Source organism: Cavia porcellus, unplaced genomic scaffold (genome assembly GCF_034190915.1).
Source record: "Cavia porcellus strain 051 isolate PalLab524CR breed Dunkin Hartley unplaced genomic scaffold, mCavPor4.1 scaffold_10, whole genome shotgun sequence".
NCBI lineage: Eukaryota > Metazoa > Chordata > Mammalia > Rodentia > Caviidae > Cavia > Cavia porcellus.
The window spans coordinates 29,570,038-29,595,037 of NW_026947493.1; the positions used below are offsets into that span (position 1 = coordinate 29,570,038).

At 37.4% G+C, this 25,000-nt stretch overlaps 2 protein-coding genes across 15 annotated transcripts in view; one reads left to right on the forward strand and one right to left on the reverse strand.

Moving 5' to 3' along the window:
• Fhit (fragile histidine triad diadenosine triphosphatase) overlaps positions 1-25,000 on the forward strand; it is a 1,402,288-nt gene that overhangs the window by 172,396 nt on the left and 1,204,892 nt on the right. The window contains exon 1 of one of the 14 annotated variants that reach the window (XM_063257174.1): positions 4,892-4,910. The exons of the other annotated variants lie outside the window; for them this stretch is intronic. The gene's annotated coding sequence lies outside the window, so the exon portion shown is untranslated. Of the gene's footprint in view, positions 1-4,891; positions 4,911-25,000 lie in introns of those variants that run through there. 14 annotated transcript variants of the gene reach the window in all.
• Positions 824-15,091, reverse strand: LOC134477765 (coiled-coil domain-containing protein 90B, mitochondrial-like). Its single transcript, XM_063256856.1, has 3 exons — positions 15,025-15,091; positions 12,401-12,575; positions 824-1,508 (listed from the first exon to the last, which is right to left on the reverse strand). The coding sequence occupies exons 1-3, from the start codon at positions 15,089-15,091 to the stop codon at positions 824-826; spliced, it is 927 nt and encodes a 308-aa protein (XP_063112926.1).

Below are 25,000 nucleotides of genomic sequence, written 5' to 3' on the forward strand. Positions count from 1 at the left end.
GGGATAGGTGGTGTATTAATTACTTTTCTAGTTGCTGAGGCAAAATACCTGATGCCCAGAGTTAAGGCTGGATTTATTACCTTACAGTTTGTGGAGGTTTCAGTCCATCAGCAGCTGGGTCCAAGGCAGTGTGGCATGTCAGCCAGGCATCACAGAGAAGAAATAGTTCATGGCAGGAAAAGGTAGAATAGCAAGAAAGGAACCTTAGCAATTTTTTTCTTGCCCCTTTTATACTCTATCTAGACTACTAGGATTAGGGTGGTGCCAAACCAGTCAGTGGGCTGATTTAGTCATCAGTCTTAATATCACACACTCTAGATCCAGCCACCTCTGCAAAAGCCCCACCTAAGACTGCCTGTGGCTCTGAGGGGACAGCTATACATAAGCCATAACAAGTGGTAAGTGATGAGAATGGAGATTTTTACAGGGCTTTATAAACGAGGCTACATACTTATGACCTTTCTAAGGACAGTAGGGAGTTATTGAAGGGCTTAAATTCTGGTGATAGCCCTACTTTCTTTTTTTTTTTTTTTCAGATATCAACAAAATTTTATTTATAAAGTTGTCCAAACACAAGAAAATTCTGGTTTCATTTGTATGAACTATCAAAAACCTAGAGAGAATGCTGCTTCATCTCAAATCAGGTTTTCGATGACAGCTTTTCAACATAAAATACATCAAGGTGAAATACCTGAAACACTTCTCTAGTCCATATACACTTTGAATAATCCTGTAATAAGTTTCTTCAGCAATTGACAGTGCTGAAAAAAATCTATTGTAGTGTCCTAAGTCATCATTAGCAGCAGTGGTGGCAGCATTAGTCCTACTTCCAGAATCTGTAAAATCCCAAAGCTATTGCCAGGCAAGTAAACACTGAGGCTGCGAGATAACAAATTGTCTCAAGTTTGTTAGACTCCATTAGTGTTTTTAAGGAAGCAATTTCAGTGTCAGTTTTATTACTGGTCTCTGAAATAACACTTTTGATTTGGGTATCTTTTCTGGTGAATTCTGTGGTTGCTTCCATAAGTTGCCTTTCTTGATCTGTAAACATATCTGTTACTCTGCTGCTTTCCAGGTTGATGTCCAGTTTATTATCTGCTCTGATTCGGCTGGTTTCATGTATCAGTTGTTGTTTAACTTGATCTAATTCAATTTTCATTTTCTCATTCTCTGCTCTCAGATTTGCAAATTCACTTTTTTCTAGGATGACCATATCTTTCCTGCTAGAATCCAAATGAGCCATTAGCTGTTGAACTGTTATTTCCTGTTGCGCTTGAGTGACCATCTCCTTATAGATAGTGTCCAGGCTGACATTTGACAAAGTGGTTAATGCTGATACAATTGTTTCTGCTTGTGCTTTGTCAAATCCATGAGTTTCTAAATCTTGAACCAATGCATGGCTATCAAAAGTTAATTTCCTTTGTTCCAAAGGAGTTATGTCCACTGGCCTGCTATCATATCCTCCTTTGCTTGTGGTGGTCAAGAAATCTTTCCCAACCAGTGTACGCCTTTACCGCCCCAGGGAAGCGGGGTCCTGAAGAACATTTCCTGGTATGAGGTACAGCCCCAAAGCAGGCTCCCTTGGGAAAGCCTGTGTCTATTCGCGGTAGGTCTGTGGAGACTGGACTCCGAGCGCCGCACTGCAACCCGGGAACTGATAGCCCTACTTTCAGAGGTGTCAAAAGCTGTCACGTGATTGCCTTTCACCTGAGGTGCTGTCACATTTCTTATCATGGTCTTGGAGATTGCAGAGTGGTGCTATTTTATCCTTCTGACTTTAGTTTTCACTCTGCCTCCTCAAGCTCTAGGCATATTTGAACTCTATATTGTCCAAATGGTCTGTGGACTTCTGTACTTCCATATGTTATTCTTATTCCCAACCAGTTGGCCTCCACCTCCTGTCCCCATATTTGTCATGTATCTATACCCTATATATTTTTCAAGGTTCAATTCAGTACCACTACTATGGAAGGCTTTCTTTGATTTATACCAGGAAGAATTAAACCTGCCTTAGGCTTATAATTCCTTAAGTGTGGGTTTTTTTTTTTGCTTATTCTTACATTAAAAAAATTGGCTCCAGACTATGTTTCAGGTGTGCAACAATGATGAACAAGTCAAAGTACTTGACTTCATGGAGTTTAATAATATAAACATTTATCCTCATTTATCTTGCCTGCAGATATGCTTAGGTGTTTCCTAGATTTGCATTTCAGGTGCATAAAGATTGATATTATGGTCCTTGTGTTTGAAGAATAAATTTGTTTTGGATGATTGGATGAGGAATAAAAAGAAACACATTGAATGTCTGAAGAGTGATTTGGCGTGGTTCTTTGCACTTTGGCATAAAGGTAAAAGTATTGATCTTGGAGTTGTATTTTTCCAAGTTCAAATACATCTGCCACTTTCTGCCTTGCAACCTAGGATAAATTACTTAACTTTTCTATGCTGATTTTTTTTTTTTTAGTTCAGTAGTATTGACTTTAGGGTGTCATGGAGATTAAAAACAACATTGACAAGTTGCCTGCCACCATGCTAGGCATATGAACGTTAAGTGTTCCATCTTTTATGTATTGTGTATGTTATTTTCCATAAACTTCAGGTATAAAAAACAGGTTAAAAGCTTTATACTCCATCTACCTTTAGAAACATAAAAATTGACAGACTAAAGCACTCACGGTCCATCTAATAACTACCATTTTAGTCTACATTAGTCTTCCTAAGAGACATTTCATCAGAAAACCTCGCTTTTTTATTTGCCTCTGGATTGTTTCATGGATCTGCAATGGTTGATGCAGCCTGGGTTCTTTTAGCAACTACTTACCAGCCAAAGCAAAAACTGTTCTGAAAGTCCGTTTTAGCTGAGTGTGATGGTACACATCTGGAGGCTGAGGTAGGAGGATCACTCTGAGTTTGAGGTCAGCCTGGGATACAAAGTGAGTTGAATGCCAGTCTGAACTGGCATAGTGAAAACCTGTCTCAAAAAAAAAAATGAAAATAAAAATTAAAAAAGAAAAAAGAAGAAATAAAACCCATTTTATTTTCTATCTGTACCACCTCTTGAAACTGCTTATTCTCTGTATGGAATAAATGCTTTGCAAATTAGAAAGCTGAATGGTGTTTTTAGCGTGACTCCACTGTAGCTGAGAAGGGTCAAGGTAGCAGATTACCTGTTATAGTCTACATGTGTAGAGAACAGGCAGGGACTCTCAGAGATACCTGTAGCTGCAAGCTCATAGACAATATGTAGGCTATGGTTCATTTTCTTCCTTTGTTAAGTGATGATCTGAGTGCCTGAATTAGAGGGCACTAATGAGGGCCTACATGAAAAATAATGTGAAGTGCTCAGCACAATTCCTGTGATGTGCAAGCACTCAATAAATACCATAGAATGTAGTCATAGTAATGCACTTGATTGTTAACCAGTTATTATTTTTATAAATTTATAATTATTATTTCATCAGAGTGTTTGTAATTTTTTTTGCTACACTCAAAACTTGAAATAGGAAAACTATGTCATTAAATTTTTATATTGTTTCATTTTTTAGGGAATCTTGTTCAAATGTGTATCTAGTGTTTTACCTAATAGTCAGTACATAAACACTTGTTCCTTATGCGACTTTTTATCTAATTTTCCTACTTTAACTTTTCCCTGTATCAAAAAGTTCCTTTGTGTTCTTTACTATGAGATTTGGTTAAAAGTATTCAGTGTATTCTCTTCACATCTTCTGGTTCTCTGAAGACCTTTATGCTTTTTAGCATGTTAAGCAATAGTCTTCTTAACCTCCTATCATCCCTTTAGGTTAGTAGAAATTATTTCTGACTGGAATTCCCTAGCCTTTGAAGACCATGAAATATTTTCTGAGTGTGTCTATGTATGTGCATATGTATATGTGTGTTTCTTTCTTCCATTAAAAACCAATATCTCTCATAGCATTTCTCAGCCTTTCTAGGAGGAGAGAGAATATAAGCCAGTTGCCAGTGAGCACTTGTGGTCCCATGCAGGACACGTGTGGGACAGAAGGCTGATGCATTTGCTCTGGAGCCACCAAGAACATTCAGATGCCTTCTGAGACTAAGGGCAGCACCTGTTGTGTTCAGCTTCTTCCTTGCAAGAAACTTCACCAGAATCTAAGAGACTTTTAGTGGGACACTGGAGACTGCTTTTTCCTTCCTTCCCTTCAGTCCCATGCTTGCTGTTCACTCAGTATTTCTTAAAGTACAATGCTTGCTTTTCTCTTTCTTGCCCTGATAGCTTTTGTGTGAGAATGAAGCTATGTTGACTTTTCTGTAAGTCTGATGTCTTTATACAAAACTTTCAGTTTGATGCTTGCCTCACAGAATCACATTAAAATGCTGTTGAAGATCAGCTATAAGGATTCTGTTACTGTTTAACAAGGATTAGATACATTCTTTACTTCTATAAAGATTAATAATCTCTTCATTATTTTGGAAAATCAGTCCTCTAACCCATCTTTAGTTTTCCGATTTGTGATTAAGACCCATAAACATCGAATATTTGTCTTCAGTTTTTACTTAAGAAAAGTCACCACAAGGGCTCAGAGACTTACAGAGTAGAATGACAGGCAAACTACACAGGAGTCCTCTCTGCACTCCAATAGAAATAGGCCAGGCAGGCATCAACGTGGAGAGGGTGGTGTCTGTATGGTCAGAGATTCGAGTTTTTTCTGCGAGATCTCTCAGTTTACAAACATTGAAAAGACTTTTAAAATGTTAAAATGCTAAGTCAGAAATTACCCCATTTGTCCCAGTGAGACAGAGCAATGACCGTGACTCAGCACACAGCTCACCATGTTCCACCCTCGACATCATACGGAGATTGCACGGCTCTGCGTTTCCATACTACTCTGGTTCTAGGAGAGAAAGAAACTCCAAACAAACCAAGATTACAGGTAGATGTCTCATTTCCTCAAATTATTAAAATATCTTTTAGAAAGACAAGACTTTATAGTATTTTCTTCTGAACAGCAATCCTTTAAAGGATTCCCTAAGATATATGTGTTCCTTGTTTTTCACTTAGTATTGAAGGCTTAAGGGGTTTTGTGTGTTCCTTCTCTTGTTGCCATTTGGCAGGCACTACTTATGCTTTAAAAAAAATTAAAGTGATATGCGGTGAGAAAAAGTTACTGGAGCCTCAAAATTGGGTAATATCAATTACATTCTCATGTCTAATAACCTGTGCCTGGGAAACACAACTCGTTTGTTATAAATACCCAATGCCAAATCAAGAATAAACAGCTCTTTGTTTTCTTTGGTATTTACAACATCACTTTAACTACTTTGACCCTATTCAGGGAGGTAATGAAGAGCTGGGTGCCAGTGATGTTGATAAACTGTGGCAATTTCTGCATTGTGTCTTATAGCTGCCTCTGCTCCAGCCTCCATTATTTAAATTGCTAGTCATTACAGTCATGCTATTAACTGGAAATGCAGCAAGATGACACATAGGCACAGGGCCAGCAAGACACTGTAGTCCTTCTTATTGAGTGCCACATTCTGGGATGGGGAGCAATAGGCATAAAAAGGATACACACAAAGGCTTGAACACTTATGAGTTCTTTGCAGTGAGAGGAGGGTGATTTTCAGTTCTGACTTGCTATGTTTTTTGCACTTTAATCCAAAATCACAGGCTATTTTGTTCTTCCCCTTCACGATCAGATGTAAAAGGTTATGGAATTAGGAAGTTGGGATATGGGATATGAGTAAAGCAATTGTCCAGTCACTTGACTCTTATAAATATCATTTTTAGAAAAGTACACATTTTGTTACATAGAGCCCCGAATGCACAAGGAGCCTGTCAGTCTTCATTGCTTGATTAAGACTCACAGTTAATGTAGTCCTTGCATATTCAAGTAGCAAATACTTTCTTTTGATCTAACAGCGTACACTCCATGCATCCTAATCTATCTGGGGAGCTGCCTACAAAAACATGGCTTCTGGCCAGTTGTTCAAGACCTACTGGGAGGGAGTGATTGGAGGAGGTTTTTATTATTCAATATTTTTTGTAGAAGACCTAGAATTCCTTTTCTGCAGGATGTAATCTATTGCAGCACACTGCTTTCCTTGGAAAAATTTGTCCATTATTTATGGGAGCCTTTATATTATGAACAGAGAAATTGGGGCCTATATGTGATGTGTATTGAAAAGAGGGGAAAGTTCTAGTTACTTCTTTCTTGTCATTTTCCTTATACACATAAAAAGCAAGTGTACATTGTATATTACTATATATATATATACATATAAACACATGTAATATATATTTTTAAATACATATAACATATATTTACAGGGATAAAGACATGAAGACTTCTATTTTATTGGAGTTTGCTCTGTGACCTGGTCTTGGAAACTTGATTTCTCCAGGACATTTTCAGATGGAAGTAACAGAAATCTAGCTCAACTGGCTTAAAACACAAATGTTAAATGTAGATAGAAATAAGGTGATGCAACGATTCAGCACTAGTGAGAACAAAGGTTCTTTTCATTATGTAATTTTTTTTCTGCCTTCTTTCAGCATTACTTTTTTCCACCGACTTGTCCTCTTAAGGTTCCAGGTTGGCTACTATTCTTCCAGACATCCCTGTATCCTTAAGCATATTAAAGCCAGAAACAAGAAAGAATACTTTTCCATACATCCTTTGTGTGTCAGTTACTTTTTTCTGTCTTTACTGAGACAAAATATCTGACATCCAAAATTAAGGAAAGAAAGGTTTATTTAGTTCACAGTTTATAGGAGTAGTGTATATTTGTTGGCATCAAGGCAGAGTAGCACAGGGCAAAGGGTCTAGAGTTCACTGTGCTGGAAAACAGCAAAAGCAAGGGTAAAAAGGGGAGGAGTGCAGAGAGAAAGCTCTTTCACTCCCTTGTGTAGCATAGGCTATACCCACGCTAGGCTGGCAGTAGCAGTCACACCCATAATTCCAGCATTGGACCGTGAATTAATCACAAATTCTAAAAGCCTGCCCCCATGACTGCATGAGGCTTTGGGAGGACATCCAGACTAAAACCATAACACTTTGTTTTCTTAAATATGAAGAAAATATTGTCTGAATCCACCCAACAATTCTCCCTCCCAGGTGACTGGCCAGAATTTCAAGACATCCCTTGCAACAACCCTTAGCAAGAGAATTTAGCTGTGAGGTTTGCCCTCCTCTAAGTAAGCCAGCAAGCTGTGAGCCCTTAGGGAAGGGTCCTGCTTCTTGTTCTTGGGTATGGGGTACGAGCAGTCAAAATCAGAACAAAAGGACTAAGTCAGGTTCTATTTGGAAGGAAGAAGGACAAATGTCTATTGTATAGGATCTTAACACTTACTCATTTAGTTTTCCTAGCAACTCTATACCAGAGATCCAAAATATCTAGAGAGATGAGTAATCTCAACCTAAGTCATAGAACTGGAAGTAGACGGTGTTTAAATCCAAATGATTCAGACTCTAAGGCTTTGGGTCTTGGAAGAGACTAAACAAGGAGGCAGATATCCAACAGCAGAGTGATGGTGTCACTAAAGTACTCAGAATAGTAATGGGTTTATTTAGCCTATGTTATATTTTTATTATAAAATAGCATAAGTATTGATACAATTTAGAAAATATAGAGCAAGGTAAGGAACAAAATAAATATCCCAGTAATTTCATTGTTTAGCCATAACCACTATTAAGATTTTGGGATATTTCATTTTTATTTTTTTATTTAAAGAAAAAAGAAAGAAAAATGATACAAAACAGAAAAAGGGTAGAAGTAATACATAATTTCAAAGAAAAATATTGACACTAATAAATTACTAGTGATAAGTTACATATTGTCTTCTTATAAATAGTTCAGTTTACAAAATCAAAGCATAAAAAGTGAACACTCAAACATTGACAGTGCAAACCATCTCTGTTCAGTGATCTAATGGAAACTTGGTAAAATGGTCATCTATGTTACACACTTAAATATCCATATAGATGTATCCTTTAGGGAACTTTCCTTCCCTTTCATTTTTACAGTAACTATTATATATTTTGGTTCTTATTACTCTTTCAGTTTTTATTATTTTTTACACTCGAGAGATAATATGATATTTACTAATGTGAGACTTATTTATTTCCCTTATGAGGATAGTCTCAAGTTACCATTTACCTACAAAGGCCTCAAGAGCATCCTTTTTATAGCTGAGTAATATTCCATTGTATAAAAATACCACATCTTTTTCATCAGCTCTGCAGTTGATGGGCATTTTGGTTGTTTCCAAGATTTAGCTATTAAAAATTGTGCTGCTATAAACATGGGTGCACATATATTACTGTGGCATGACCTTTTCAATTTTTGGGTGGAAAATACCCAGAAGGGGAATTGCTAGGTTGAATGGAACTTCTAATCCTCGTTTGTTGAGGAATATCCATATTGATTTCCATAGTGGCTGCACCAGTCAGTCTACACTCCCACCAACAGTGGAGAAGCATTCCTTTCCCCCCACAACCTCACCAACATTTATTATCAGTTGATTCTTGATGGCAGCCATTCTTTCCAGACTGAGATGAAATCTCAGTGCTGTTGTAATTTGCATTGCTTGAATGATCAATGATGGGTGAACATTTCTTAATGTATTTATTTGCCATTTACATATCTTCATTTGTGAAATATGTGTTCATCACAGATGGCCACTTTTGAAAAGGGTCTTTGAATTTGGGGGGCTTGATATTTTTCAGTTGTTTATATACTCTGGATATAAGTCCTTTGTTTTGAGAGATTGTCGGCTAAAATTCTTTTCCATTCTGGGGGTTTTCTTTTGACTTTGTTGATGATTTATTTTGAATAAGATGTGAATAAGATCTTTTTAGTAAGATGTGATCTCAGTTGTTGATTCTTTGAAGTATTTCCTGTGCGATTTTGCATTTTGTTCATGAATTCTCTGCCTAGCCCATGTCTCCATGTTTTCTACCTATCTTGTGTTCCAGTAGATTTAGTGTTTCTGTTTTAATATTTTGATCTTCTATCCATTTGACTTGGTGATAGGCATGGATCTAGTTTCAGTCTTCAGCATGTGGAAAGCCAGTTTTTCCAACACCATTTATTAAAGAGGCTATCCTTCTTCCAGTGAACATGTTTAGCCCCTTTGTCAAATATCAGGTGGTTGAGTATCTTTGTGGTTGTGTTTGTATCTTCTAATCTGTTCTAAGGATCCTCAGGTCTATTTCTTCGCCAGTACTATGCTGATTTTATCACTGTGGCTTTGTAGTATAATTTCAAGTCAGGAATTGTGATGCCTCTTGCTTTGCCTTTGTTCCCAGAATTGCCTTTGCTATTCTAGGTTTCTTCTTTTTCCAAATGAATTTTAGAAGTGTTTTCTCTAGATCTGTGAGGTATGTTAATGGTATTTTGATTGGGATTGCATTAAATCTGTATAACAGTTTTGGAGTATGGCCTTTTTTACAATGTTGACTCTTAACCAAAAGCATTTTCTAATATCCCATTCAATCTCCTTTATTAGAGTAGTAGAATTTTCAGCATATAAGGTCTTTTATCTTCTTGGTTAGGTTGATTCCTAGGTATATCATTTTTTTAGATGCTATTGTGGAAGGTGATATTTCTATAATTTCTCTCTCAGTGAGTTTTTTGATTGTGTATAAGAATGCTATTGATTTTTGAGTGCTGACTTTGTATCTGGCTATGCTGCTGAAATTGTTTATTACCTCTAGTAGTCCTTTAATGGAGTTTTTTGGGTCTTCTATATGAAGTATCATGTCATCTTCAAATATTGACAATTTTACTTTTTCCTTTCCTATCTTTTGTTTGTAAATTTTTTATTTATTTTAATTTTTTATTATATTGAATGTAGTAAAATACAACAGAATAAGATGGAACAAAGCCAATTGAGACAGTATAGTGAAATTGGTATATAACTTCACAGCAGGTTACTGGTATAAGAATAATAGGTACTGTAGTATATCTTGTTATTTTCACAATAGTTGTTCTTTCAATCAGGTATAGCAAAATCAAATGAAATACAGAACATTGTAGACCTTCTCAAACCAGTATATTGACTAGAGCAATACCAATAATCAAAACAAAGCAAAACAGTGATAAAAATATTTGCCTTCAAAGAGATGGTTAGAAGGAAATCCTCCTTAGCTATATTGTGTATAGTCAACCTCCCAAGAGATGCTGAGATCTCTGGCTCCCATTTGCTAAGAATGGGGGCAGGGGAATGGGATGTTTGATTCTCAGCCCATGTGCTGGTAGACTCATGGCTGAGTACCAGGGAGGTGAGCTGGTTGCTTGGTTTCCCAGCACCCTAAGTTCCAACATGGCATGGATCATGGGAGACACTGGGTGGTTCTCGCCCCGGGATGGCTACAGCTTGCCCGAGCCACAGCCACTTACCAGGGAGGTGAGCTGATTGCTTTGTTTTCCAGCACCCCAAGTTCCAACATGGCATGGGTCTCAGGAGACACTGGGTGGTTCTCGCCCTGGGGCAGCCTCAGCTTGCTGAGCCATAGCTGCTTACCAGTGAGGCACGCTGGTTGCTTGGTTTTCCCGTGACCTAAGTTACAACATGGCACAGATCTCAGGAGACGCTGGGTGGTTTTTGTCTTAGGGCGGCCACAGCTTGCCCAAATCACAGCCCCTTACCAGGGAGGTGAGCTGGTTGCTTGGTTTCCCAGTGCCCTAAGTTCCAACATGGGGCAGATCTCCTTTTTTATCTTTATTCCTTTTATTTCTCTATCTTGTCTGATTGCTTTGGCTAATATTTCCAGAACTATATTGAATAGGAGTGGTGATAGTGGGCATCCTTGTCTTGTTCCTGATTTTAGAGTGAAGGCTTTCAGTTTTTGTCCATTTAGTATAATGTTGGCTGTTGGTTTGTCATAGATGGCCTTCATGAAATTGAGGTAGATACCATCTATTCCAGGTTTCTGTAGGGTTTTTATCATGAACAAGTATATCAAAAGCTGTTTTTGTAACTATTGAGATGATCGTGTGATTTTTGTTTTTGGCTCTGTTGATGTAGTGTATTACATTTATTGATTTGCGTATGTTAACCTATCCCTTCATTCCTGCAATAAATCCTACTTGGTCATGGTGTATAATCTTCTTGATGATTTGCTGCATTCTATTTGTCAGTATTTTATTGAGAATCTTTGCATCAATGTTCATTAGTGAGACTGGCCGATAGTTCTCCTTTTGGGTTGGGTGTTTCCCTGGTTTTGGTTTCAGAGTAATTCTTGCCTCCAGGAATGAGTTAGGAAAGATTGCTTCTCTTTTGATTTCATTGAAGAGTTTAAGGAGAATTGATGTTAGATCTTCTCTAAATTTCTTGTAGAATTTAGCTATGAATCCATCAGGACCTGGGCTTTTCTTTGTTGGTAAGTTTTTAATGACATTTTCAATTTCAGTAGGTGGTACTGGGTTATTCAAAACTGTTATATCTTCTTGATTGAACTTTAGTAGTTTATGTTTCTATAAATCTGTCAATTTCCTCTGTGTTTTCTAGTCTATGTGAGTAGAGATTTTCAAAGTAGGTATTCATGATCTTTTGAATTTCCATGGGATCTGTAGTGATTTCTCTCTTTACAGTCCTTATTGTGTGAATTTGACTTTTTTCATTGTTTTTGTTGAATAGCTTGGCTTAAGGTTTATCAATTTTGTTTATTCTCTGAAAAAAACCCCAGCTCTTTGATTCATTAATTCTTTTTTTTTTTTTTTAGTTTCAATTGCATTAATTTCTGCTCTGATCTTTACAATTTCCTTTCTTCTTTGAGCTTTGGATTTGACTTGCTCTTCCTTTTCTAGAAGCTTGAGATGTAGCACCAGGTTGTTTATTTGTGTTCGTTCTGTCTTCTTGATGTGACAATTTTTTGCTATGTATTTTCCTCTTATGACAACTTTCTTTGCATCCCACAGGTTGCAGTATGTTGTATCCATATTTTCGTTGAATTGCAAATATTGCTTTATTTATTCTTTAATTTCACCTGTAGCCCACTGGGTATCACAATGAAGAGGAGAGCCAGTCATCAGAATTTCCCCTGCAGGGCCTGCTGGGTGAGCCCTATATTCTTCCTGGGCTAACTATCCTAGGATTATTGATGTAGGTCAACTCTGAGCTCCTGCTATGCTCTGTCTTCAGGTTATTGCAGGTCACCAGATCTTCCTGTCTATAGTGTTTGTGTTGGCTGAGGCTCTACTGTGTCACTGGTTGTTTCATAAGCTCTTTTAATTTTCTCCAAGTTGGGGAAGGTCTAGTGGTACACTCTTCAACCTGTCTGATATTCTCTGAGTGGAGGAGGGGATCGCCCAACCTCTTGCCAGGTTCACCAATGTGTTACAGTTGGAGGGAGCTTCACTACAGCTCCTATTCACCTGCTGCAGACCTCTGTTTTAGGGACAAAGTCACTACACTGACTGGAGCCTGCTGAGGTATTTTGTTTGTGTGAGGGGTTCCTGAGTCTCCCATCGAGCCAGCATGATAGTCCAAGGTTCTGAGAGAAGGAGTAGGAGCCAACGGTCAACAGCAATACTAGCTCCAGGAGGTGGAGGGGGTCCCCCAGGAGCAGGGAGCAGTGGTGGTCCTGGTGGCACTAGGGCATGCACGTCACATCATAAGTGGTCTGGGGTCACTTTTATGTTTATATACGTATATTCCACTTCAATATTAAAAAATTAATTATTGATCACTTTCTGTATAGAAAAATATGCCAATATATAAATATATACAAATAGGAATTATAAATATATTGGAAACATTGAGTTCCTATCCAACAGCCTGGACTCTTTTAGTGTTGCTGTTCCATTAACTTTATATTATACCTTTTTTCTAGGAATTAATTCTTCACAAATATTTTTTAATGACTGCTTAGACATCCTTTTTAAAGACAACAAAATATATCAGACAAGTTTTTATTTGTTTTTTCCCCTTTCTCCTTATATGAAATAACAGTAAGTTAGCATCTATATAAGATTTCTCTTTGAGCATACTTTCAATGTTCCCTAGAATATAATCTTTGAAAGAATAGGCTAAGGAATGAATACTTTAAAGGTGTGAACATTTGAAACACATTGCCAGTTTGCAACCCAGATATGTCATATGGCCTGCCTTTCTAACAACAATGTGTGAGAATGTTTTGGCTGTTTCTTAATAGCTTTTGGCTAGGTATGTATTTTTTCTTTCTCATTGCAGTAGCTTTGGAAGTCTTTTGTTAATGCTGTGTATTATGCAGATAAATTATTGCTTTGACCCATTTGCATTCTCTTAAGGGGATTGCTGAGAGTTCATTATGTTTCTCATATTAATTGATCAAGGCCAAAATGGAATCTCACATCTTATAACGTATTGAGAAAAATTATAGCAACTTATGTTGTAATGATGTTTGACTTTGTATCTGTATGAAAATTGAAATAAAAATCTTTATAAGTGCTAGTGCATTGTTAAAATGTTCAGATGACTTATTTGGTTCATAAATAAATAATTTTAACTTTTATGATAATGGAGAGGAGGAAAGGTGGTATAAGACTTTCTGACTATGCCAATAATTCATTCTCTTGCAGCTGAGATAAACAGCACCATGAATTAAATGACAGAACACTGCTTGACAGGGTGCATCATCTTAGGACCATATACTTGTTAGGGATATGTGAAAACTGGTGCTATCTACTCTGTGTTGCTGAAGAGGAGATGCCTCAGAATGGGCCCTGGAAATAGGCAATTGGCAATTGTGGTGAAGCCCCCATTGGTATCATAGAGAAGATAGGAGAGTCGTATCGTGTACACAATCCTTTTTCTATACTCTTGGATAGGGCTGGGGTGATTGTTTTGGTTCACAATAATTTATAAAGACAAAGATCAACAGAGATATCTGAGATGTGCAAATTTCCACATAAGACTTTCTGTCTCAGCGGAGGGTTTTATGAGTGCTTTTCACTGGCTTGCCAAATGTTTTCGGTGTATATAAAGCTAGAATAGAAGCCACAGTATGTTGAGTGATTCCTTCTTCTCTCAAATTCACTTTTTACTCTGGGCTCCATTTTCTAGTACTCATCCTATTACCTCATGCATTGACTTGCTATACCCTCCTTTTAATGCGAAAGTTTATTCATTCACATACCAAATATTTATTAGCTAAGTTATCTGTGTCTAGTACCATGCCAGTGAAAATACCCATTTCCTACCTGGGTTACTTGATCAACTTGTGTGGCTACAGGAGTCTTCATTTAGATTTGACTGAAAGTTGTGTGCATTTTGAGGAGTACTTCTTTGTCATTTAGTAGAGTTCCTCCTGGACACCTATGATGTATGAAACATTATGTTAAATTCTGAGCATAAAAGAGATTACAATCATGTAGTGAGGGTGGGAAAGGATGGCATTATTGAGTGTGAAGTTGGATAGTACTCCCCTTTTTTTCCAGACCATCTCTTCTTTTTTAATATTTGAAGTCACGCCCTTAACTTAGTTGGGAAGGAGTTACAATGGAGAGAACAATGCTGCCTTTTCTCCTTGTCTTTAGCAACTGTGTATTCTAAAAGACTCAAGAAAACAGAGGAGTCACCTTTAGTAATAGTCTTAACCCTGACTTCACTTAAAATCCAACTGGAGAATGTGAGAAAAAAGCAAAATGTCTGTATACACCAGAATAATTATATCAGAATATTTTGTCTATGTAGTCTAGCAATGCAAGCATCAGTTTATCTATTCATTTCCAATTAATTTTATTGATACATTTTAGATATACATAATGATCACATTCATCATAAGGAATTTGTATCAGTTTATTTATTTATTGTCTGTTTGTTGTTTTTGCCAATATCAGAGACTGACTCACCTCCAGTCCTCTTTACCTTTTGAGTTAAGCTTTCACTTGGTCTCAAAGTTGCCCAGCCTTGGCTGGAACTTGAGATCCTCCTACTCCAGACTTCTGCAGTGCTGGGATTATACACCAATCAGTGGTTTTTAAAAAAAATTCATAGTTGATTCCAATTTGTTGCCCAAAGTGAGAAGCAGGAGCCTAAAAAGTGTAGGGGCACTGAGTTACTGCCTTCCACCTGGTAGAGCACGCTTACTCCGCTGCATTTGCCAGCAAGCCCATGAGAGCAGTCCATGGCTAGATGGTTTTAAGAAGTTCTGCCTTTGGAAATGTACGGCATGTGTTTGTATTTTCAAGGTCCTGAGGAGTCTTGCCATAACAAAATAGAAAAACCTGTTGAATTTTAGTGGATTTTTTTTTTTTTGATAGAATTCATGACCTCGTGCTGGCCAGGCAGGTGCTTATGCCACCTAGCTAAATCCCCGGCCCTGGAAAAATTTTATTTTTTTAAATCTAGGTTTGGTATGTGATTTCTCATTTTGTCTCACTTTTTCCATCAAGAGTTTCACTGAATACGTTCAAGAAATGGCTAGACTGTGTAAGAGCTGGTTATTTACTTTGGGAAAGTCTTCATTTTTTTTTTTTTTTTTCTTGAGATTGTATTTTGTTCTCTTTCTCTTAGTTTTTGAATATAGGCCACTGAACAGATACAGTGACAAGGTTTTGTGGGCTCTTGAAACAATGCAAAATGAGGCTGTACTATGGAAGACTCGTAACTTTCTTATTTTGTATAGCGGTAGTTCTGAAAGTGTGGTCCTGGAATTGGAAGCAGAATGTACTGGAGCAGAAAGCAGAACTATTTCTTCTCCCTGCAGTAATGACTCCAATCAAATTCCCAGAACTTGGGAGTATGTTATTTTACTTGCCAGAAGAACTGTGCATATGTGATTAAGATTATGTACCATGAAATGAGAATCAGTCTAGATTATCCAAGTAGGCCCAATTTAGTTACATGAAGTCTTAAAATTAAGGAAGTTGTCTAGAGGCTGCAGTCAGAGATTTGATGATAGAAGAGGCATGAAATTCAAGCATAAAAAGAACTCAACTCCTCAGATTTGGTGGAAGGGTAAGTTCAACATACCTAGAAATATGGGTGGCCTTTATAATTTGCAAATGATTTTTAGGCCTGAAAGACAATAAGGAAATAAGAACCCTAGAATTCTGCCAACAGCCCAAAAGCACAAGGCAACAAATTTCCCTGTGGAGCTTCCATGTCATGCATAGTTGTTTGAAAGAGTTAAGAGCTGAGTGGCTGCACTGGTAAAGGACAATTGCAAGCTTGCATCTGGTTTCTCATAGATTATTCTCTAGGTACTTTTTCCTTTTGTTGATTTTTAATATGTATTCCTTGTAACGAACCATTTCCATGAACATACAGCTTTTCTTGGTTCTCTGTGTCATTCTAGTGAATCATCAAAAGTAAGCATCATCCCGGGGTCTTCTGACATCCAGATTTTAGTAGAAGCTTTCTGAGCAACTTTCTGAGCTTTCTGAGCATCTGCTCCATACCACAATGGCCCCATTTAAATTCAATGCAGCTGTGTTCTCCCAGAGCGCTCGAGTTCTGCTGAGCCATATGTCTAATTTTTGGGGTTAGGTTTTACTCTAAAGCTGAAAGCCTCCCATTGTATGCATAGACTTGGCCTGAGACATAATGCCTCCATGGCATTGCTCAACCAGTTGAGGCTGGTGCGGGTAAATTGTATCACTCTTTGGACAATGAGAAGGAAGTGGTAGGTGTGTTCTGCACAGTTTCCAGAATGTTACCTGGAGCATCAATGATACCATATTTTATTGGTTTTCCCTTTTTTCTTTAAGTTCTTACCCCTGTTTCCTATCACTTCTCCAATTAGTTACTCCAAATCTATGCCTTCGATCTCAAGCTCTTCTTTTAGGGCTGCCCAAATTAAGAAAATCCTTAAAGATACAGGTTATTAGAGCTTCCTCTTTGCTGTGAACTGGGATGCAGACATTATGGGTTGCTGGATGCTTTTGATGATACTAAGAAAAGCATTTCTTTAGGAGGGAGAAGTGATAAGTTGGAAGGCATCTGAGTTTTATTGAATTTGTAGACTGCTAACTTCAAAACTTGTTAATTAAGAGATTAAAAATTTCTCTATTTAATCCACTGTTTATTTATGGAGAAGGGGATTTAAAAGGGTGGCTCACATGGAACTTGAATTTCCACTACCATATGGAGACTTTGGTTTATCATTAGGTGGAAATTAAAATCATCCTGGACCTTTGTCATCACAGTGACTAAGATTTGATTGTCTTAGGGGATAAACTTTTTTTTTTTTTTTGGTGGGACGAGAAAATAGATCAGGTGTCAAGTAACTTGACTTGGGTGTTTACTCCTAAAATTTGTATGTATTAAATGTTCTGGGACTAAAGTTGTTGATCTCAGGTTCTTTTTGATTTTTTCGAAGTTCACTTTCAGAAATAAAACAGATAATTACAAAATGTAAATGTAGGGACTCTAACTTGCATTTGAAAATTTTCTTACTGATAAAATGATGGGCATATCTTAACCTCTGTGTGTGTGTTAAAAGTAGAAACTCTTTTAAATTCACTATTAAAGTTGGTCATAACACTTTCTGTGAAGACTCAAACTTTCCTTGAATGTTGGGAAGTGTTTACTGACAGTGATTCTTTAGGCTGATAGGAACCTTCACGTATTTTTTTCCTTCACCTGCATGGTATCCAATAAGTCTATATAATGAGACAGGCCAAAGGATAGGGAATTATGTCCCTGGACAGTCTGCTTTGTCATTTGGCTCTGCATGCAGAAACCACAATTTATGTGATCGGAGAATGATCTAAGTTGGCAGTGTAATGAGCCTGGGATTGTTGGATAGCCCAGATATACACTGTGACCTTTGCTGGATGGAAAGTGTCAAGCTTGAGCACATGCATATCAGTTGTGGATAAAGACTCCCCTTTGGGGAGTCACAGGGTCATGGATTTTATCTCTAGGCAGCATATATGCAGTTGCCTGGCAACTGCTAGAGCAGTTTAGTCCTTGTTGTATGATCCTGTGAAGGATTTCATCCATCTTAAAAAGCTAAAAGCATGATTTAAATTTTTGAAGCACAGTGTAGGTGTTCTCAGTTGGCAGAGCCTTCTCTCACATCTAGTTACAGACTCTAACTGCATGAGCTTGATGTTGCAGAAGTTTTTCCTTCATTAGGTTTGCTGCAAACAAAAGGCAGAACTCTGTGGTGAGATTATATTATAAGAGATTCTTTTTTGGAATATATTCGGTTTCGAGTATTAACCAGTTTTGAGTATTAGAAAGTTGATTACTATCATTCTAAAATAAGGATCTTTACTGTTTTTGTACAAGAAACATTGAGATTAGTAATCTGGAATCTTTCCAAGCTTCTTTTCCATCGCTTCTGGGGTGTTGACCTTTACCCTCAGGCTTGCTTCATGGTCATGAAATGGCTACTAGAACTTTTAGTACCACGGTATCCCAGTTAGATATGAGGGAAGGAAACAAAATGGGTCTTCTTTGTGGACCTCTTTTATTCAGGGTAGCGAATCTCCTTTAAAAATTTTTAGATGTCTTTTTATTTCTCTTTAGTTAGATCTGGACCACTAGTCAATGACAAAAGACAATTCACATACTCTCACTGGCTGTTACCAGTTAAATTTTAGCAGCTCAAAATGGGGTGGGGCCTTACTCCCTGAGCACCTTACCACCTTAAAACCACACGAAAAAGATCAAGTTGTGTACCTTGTTCTCAAGGATGAAGAACCAATGGCTGCCAGAAAGGCTTCTCAGTGCTGTTGTATCAACTCCTGTTCTAGTGCTTAGGCATGGAGGTCTTTGTTACAAACACCCTCAAAAAGTTTTTAAAGCATGAAAATTAGAATTTGAAAATAGGGATATTTTACACTAAAATTCTATTTTCCACTTCTACTGGAAAAAATTTCCACGGTCTGGCAACATTTTAGTTGCATTGTGTGTTTGAGCTCAACTTGCTTTATACCACTGTTCACACATTTGGTCCTTTTCCTCGTATGTTACTGTCTGGCCTCAGTAGACATTTGTGTTTGTGAACCTTGGTGTCTGAACCGTTTTAAAGTTACATTTAGATATTGTGAAATAAGAGACATAACTAGTTCACCACTTGCCACATACTCTTTCAACCTTCTCATGTTTGGATTTTTTTTTTTTTTTCTCTTTTGGCACTTGTTTGTTTTATGCCTATGGGGTGGAGTATAATATAGTGGTGAAGAGAATGGCTTTTAACATAATACAGATGTCAGAGCCATGCCAATGTCACTTTCTAACATAAGGCCTTATTGTCACATTTTTAGATTCATTAATACAGGAATTACTTCCTATGGCTAATTTGAGAATTAGCAGGGTTCTTAGTTCACCTACTACTAATCTTGATGCAGGGGCTGGGGATTTAGCTCAGCGGCATAAGCGCCTGCCTTGCAAGCAGGCGGTCGTGAGTTTGACCCCTGGTACTGATAAAAATGAAAAAGACAAAAAAAAAAAAATCTTGATGCAGATGGAGATTATGAAGAAGATGAGCTTTCTCTAGGTCTGTGTTAATAGTATAAGTTAGCCATTTGAGATACCATTTTGGAACATAAGACACAACATTTTCAGAGAATGTAGCTGATAGATGGCAACTACGTATATTCTAAGGAGTAGAAGAGGGTCTTTTGACTGACTGTGCTAGAGGGGCAATAACCATCTGGAGTAATTTTTTCTACTCCTTTCAAGATAGAATAAGATCCAACTGATTCCTGCCTCCAGGTGACTTATACACTGCCTAGGAACTCACTTCTGAACTCAAGATTTGCTCATTTCTATTTGGACTGGGGAAATTTTGCATTTATACTGTCAAAAATGAAGTGTATATTTTAATTTCAGCCTGGAGACATGAGAGACAATTCTGGACATCCTAGTGACCTCAGAGAGTCATAATTTCCCCATCCAAAAGTCTTTTCATTGTGTATTTATTGTTTTGGTCTATGCTTCATGAGATCCATCCATCTGTAACTCAATCTAGAGAGAACTGGTGGTTAACACATAAATGAGTCAAATTAGAAGGCTTTTTTGGGTGAGGCAAAACCATATTGAGATGGGAGTTGCTTTATTTCACTTTTAACTTGGTCAAGTAGATTCTAGTAAATTAGGAATCTCAAAGAGACCTTTTGAGAACTCATTATAATGCTAGTTTTAATAATTAAATAAGAAAGCCTTTGCTTGAGATAGTTACTAAGGGCAAAAGTGTGTGCAGTGTAGGTACGTGTCTCTTTGTGGATATCAATCAGTGTAGTAAACTTTAGAATGGTCAGTTTGGAACTATCAACTACAGAAAGAAATTTTTTGACATAGAAATTATTGAAATACCTTGCAAAATACTCTCTGGACAAATTTTACTATGCTTATAATGAAATTCATTGTAGCATTTTATATAGTAGTAAGAAATTAAAGCTAAATTAAATACCCACTAACAGAAAGATACAGTATTATACATCCATACTTTGATATTGTTTTGCAACCATTAAAAAAGCACTTCATTTTTCTTTGTAAATTGACAGAAGAGACATTAACTATGTGGCCAAACAATATGTTTTATATAAATACAGAGGTATTTTTGTTCACAAATATAATTTGTTCCACAATTTTGGAAAAGATGGCCGTGTTTGTGTTTGTGAGGGAAAGATAGCTGCAGTTGAGTTTATCACCCAATGTAGAGTTTGCAAACCAAACCAAAATTTTGCCAAATGCTTTTGTTTGCAAATCAAATTATTCACAAACAAAAGCATTTGTTAACCCAGATATCATGGTATGTGTAACAGTCTATGTATATATGCAAAAACAAATATATGCATAATTGTTAAAATTGGCTTCTTTGGGGAGTGAAATTGTAAGATTATGAAGGTAGGGGACTTGGATGGAAGGGGAGGATGCAAAATTCAATCCTTGATTTACAAACTTTTAATCCCAGTCTTTTATAACTCATACCTATAACTAGTATTTTACATTTGCAAACCTGTAATGGAAACTTAGCTAGGAAGCTGTAATGTTTCCTCTGAGAAATGGTGTTCTATGTGCTTAAGTGAGGAAGTTTGAGAGCTATGCTGCTGAGACTCACATCTGCTGCCTGGTTGTCGGGAAAGTCCATGAACTTCTCTAGGCCTTAGTTATTTTAACAGTGAAAGATGGGGGCTGGGGATTTAGCTCAGCGGCATAAGCGCCTGCCTTGCAAGCAGGCAGTCGTGAGTTCGATCCCTGGTACCGATAAAAAGGAAAAAGACAAAAAAACAAAAAAACAAAAACAAAACAAAACAAAAAAAAAAACAGTGAAAGAGGATAATGATACTTCCTGTCTTACTTACTTTCCTTATTGCTAAGACAAAATACCTGACACCCAAAGTTAAGGGTTTATTTTGCCTCAGAGTCTATAGACATTTCAGTTCATAATCGACTGGCTCCAAGCAGGTGGTATGGCACAGAGCATTGCAGAGGAGAAACAGTTTATGGCAGATAGAAGTCAGGAAGGCAGCAAAGTATTGAAGAAGCAGCAAGCAACAGGTGATAAACAGTGACCCTCTTTCTGTCCCTTATATATTTTCCAGGCTTCCCACCCTTAGAGCAGGTAGCACTTACACCCAGTGTGGGGCAACCTTAATCCTAACATCTCAACATGAATCAATTTCAGCATCACATCCTTGATGCCAGCAACACACACCCTACATTTAATCACCTCTGAGAAAAACCCCACCTATGACTGCATGAGGCTTTGTAGGGATAGCTAGATATAAGCCATAACACTTCCTTTATAAGCAAAGATTGTACAAACAACTATATGTGCACTATCTTGCAAAAACCTTAGCTATTATTGTTAATATTAGGGCAAGTTTATAAAGAATGCAGAAAAAACAAATGAATTAAAAGATTTCCCTAGGCATCTGTAGTATAGGAATTTATGTTACACAGTGAAGTTCCTTTGGTATGACTTAACATATATGTACTTTTAAAAATTGAAGATATGAGAGGAGACAAATGATAAGGCTGAGGAACACAGAAGCCCTTACCTTAAACTAAGGTGTAAAGTCATTGGCCTTGAACCAAACATGTATCGCAACAGGAACATAAAACAAACTAGCTGAAACTCATAGATTCTGAGAATCAAACAAAGGAAAGAAAAGGGCAGGTAGTAGATGTTCTCTAGCTTCCTAAATGCTTCATTTCATAAACTTTAATCATTTCACTCTTTTTCCCAACTATTCTACAAATTTTTTACCTTATCTCCTCTTTTCCTGCAACAAGTACTGCATTTGATCCAGATTTTATCTTTTTATGGGCCAACTGAGACAATAATGTATAGCTCACTGAAGATTTGGAACATCCTGCAGAATACTGAACAGTCACTTGGAAATGGAAGAGATATTTAAAGATGAATACTATAAAAGGAAGATACTATATATGAAATGGCAGGGGTGGGACAAAAACAAGCATTTGGAGGGGAATGTGGAGAATACCAGGAAAACTTGACCCCCAGTCCATACAAACCCTTAACTGAGGTAAGGAAGTGAATTGTAGAGTCCTCCTCTGTTGTTGTTTTGATGAAAACCAGGCAGGCTGCAAGAACAGTGACTGATTCACATCGACAGTATTCCATCTGGAGCTTAATATGTCCCCATACATCTGTGACAGTGGTATGTATTTCAGAACAGGTTTATATAATTCTGCAGGCCAATCATCAAGCAAGAAGCCTGAGTTCTAGTCATTAGTTACACATCTAGGCCACAGGGAAGTTTCAGAGTATCATCTTAGCACTTCCTTTGCTTGCAGCCGGAGGGAATATGATGGCCTATAAAATGGCTCCTAATGAGGCGTATACACACAGATGACAGGGGGAGGCTGCAGCAGCAAGTTACTGCTAGAAAACCATGCCATCCCTCTCTCAGTTCTCAGACGCCTCTCCTGATTGGCTGTCCTCAATGTGATTCATTAGCGTGTTGGGCAGCAGCCTGTCTAGCTGTAGTAAGGACAGTGTTGCTTGGTTGTTTCTTTTCCTAAAAGTCTTTATGGCTAGTGTCTCTGTGCCACAACCACAGTTGTCTGTTGTATTTGAAGCAGATTTAGGGGACCTGAAGATTCCTTGAAATATTTAAGGTCTCTATTTCCTCTTAAAAGAGAATATGTGGCTGTTTACAACTGAAAATATTTCTCCAATAGGATAGTTTGACAAAAGACAAACTATGCCCAAGACTCTCTTAAAACAAAAAAACATGAGTAACTATAACTAGGTATCCAAAATTAACTCTTTTTTCTTCAGTTCTGGGGTATTTGTTTCATTGATTTCTGGCAAAATAAAGGAAGAAAGGAAGGAAGGAAGGAAAGAAGAAAGAAAGAAAGAAAAAAAGAAAGAAAGAAAGAGGGAAAGAAAACCTATATTGAATGAAATGGCTTTGGTTATCTGACAGAAGCAAAGCATTCCTTTTTTGGCATTAGATTCACATGTGAAATAATTTAGTTAGCTATGGTCGATATGACATTGTGTGACGTTTGAACAATATTTTCAAATTATTCATGAAAGTTATAACACTGTACAAATGGATGATTTTTTAAAAATTGACTGTTTGTATTAGATAACAGCCTAACAATAAATTGTAATTTAGGGAGATGCTTAATAAGGGAATGGAGCTGTACAGTTTTTAGGACTAGAACCTAGAAAAATGAACAACTCTGTGACCAGCAGTTTTCAGAGTGTCTCTTTGCTGGACTCAGGAAGTTCACATACCTAGAGAAATCATGTTGTGTGGTGATTAAGAAGGTAGATTCTGGGCCCAAATTGCTGGACCCAAATCCTGACTGTACCATGGATGAGCAATATGTCCAGGAGCAAGTCCTTCTATCTCTCTGCACTTTGTTAGTTAATCTGAAAAACAGGGCAAATAATGATAGCACCTCAGCCGATGATTGGATTATGCTCTGTTTGCATATACATGCCTGTGGGGAGTAAGAGAGAGTAATGTTATTTTAAGGATAATCTTGAGTATGTATATGTCATGTGTATATATGATTAATCATCAGAGAGCATCAGGGAGTATGTTAAATGTGGAGGAATTGTTCCCAAGCCGTATAGTTGAGTGAAATGATTTGTGGAAATTTGTGCTTAAATGATCATAGACCTACAACATCTCAAAAATTTTGTTCTCATTTAGGATACATACTGCTTGCTTGGTAGCATTCTAAATGTTCTATGAAGGTTATCTCCTTGAATACCTTTTAATGTAGGTGTAGTATAGTTAGAACGAAAGGAGCTGAGTGAGTTACTCCCTTCCCTTCATTTTAGCTGTAAACACAAGACCACCCAAATGCTTTATCCATGTTTAAGTTTAGATCATGATGCCCAAGGCAGTAGATCTCAAGACAATGAGGGATGGAATTGGAGGCACCTAGAATCAGAGGTATCAGGCCCATTAAGTACTGGAAGCCTGAGTAATCCAGGGTTCCCTTTTGTCCTTATTTTTCATTTTGTTCTTCTCTCTGTTCCTGCTACTACTTTCCTGTGATTGTCAATAGATGTAGCTACTGAATACATACTTCGAGGTGTATATTTGGCAATTCTTTCGTACACAAGAATCTGGATTATTTTAGACCCATTCAAACAGGTATTTTACATGATATTAAGAACTTGCTCAGGTCTCAGAGTTGATCACTATTAGAGATAATTCCTGAACTTGCAGCAGTTTGATTGTAGTTATCCACTCTCAGGTATGGTACTTAGTTATGTTTATAAGGTTCTAGGACCCAAAGAGCCTTCCCCATCAATTGCTTGAGTGTTTCAGATAGTTGTCTTGATTACTGTTCATTTTTCCTGGCATTAGCCTAGTGTCGTGAGCCAAACCTTTTCGTGTAAGGAAATACCTTTAGCTGGGTTTATTTTGTGTTTTGAAGATGCTTGAGGCTGTCTGGCTCTATGTTTAATCTATCACGAGAATGCAAAGAACCTTCATTACAGTGTCTTCACTTGCTTTCTTCCCCTGTGCACTTTTTCTGTGTTGGATACTCCAATATGCTGAATGTTCAAAAGGAGGTTTAACTTGTATGTTACATAAATCATGGCCTTTGTGTTCCTCCGTACACAGAGAAGAATAGTTG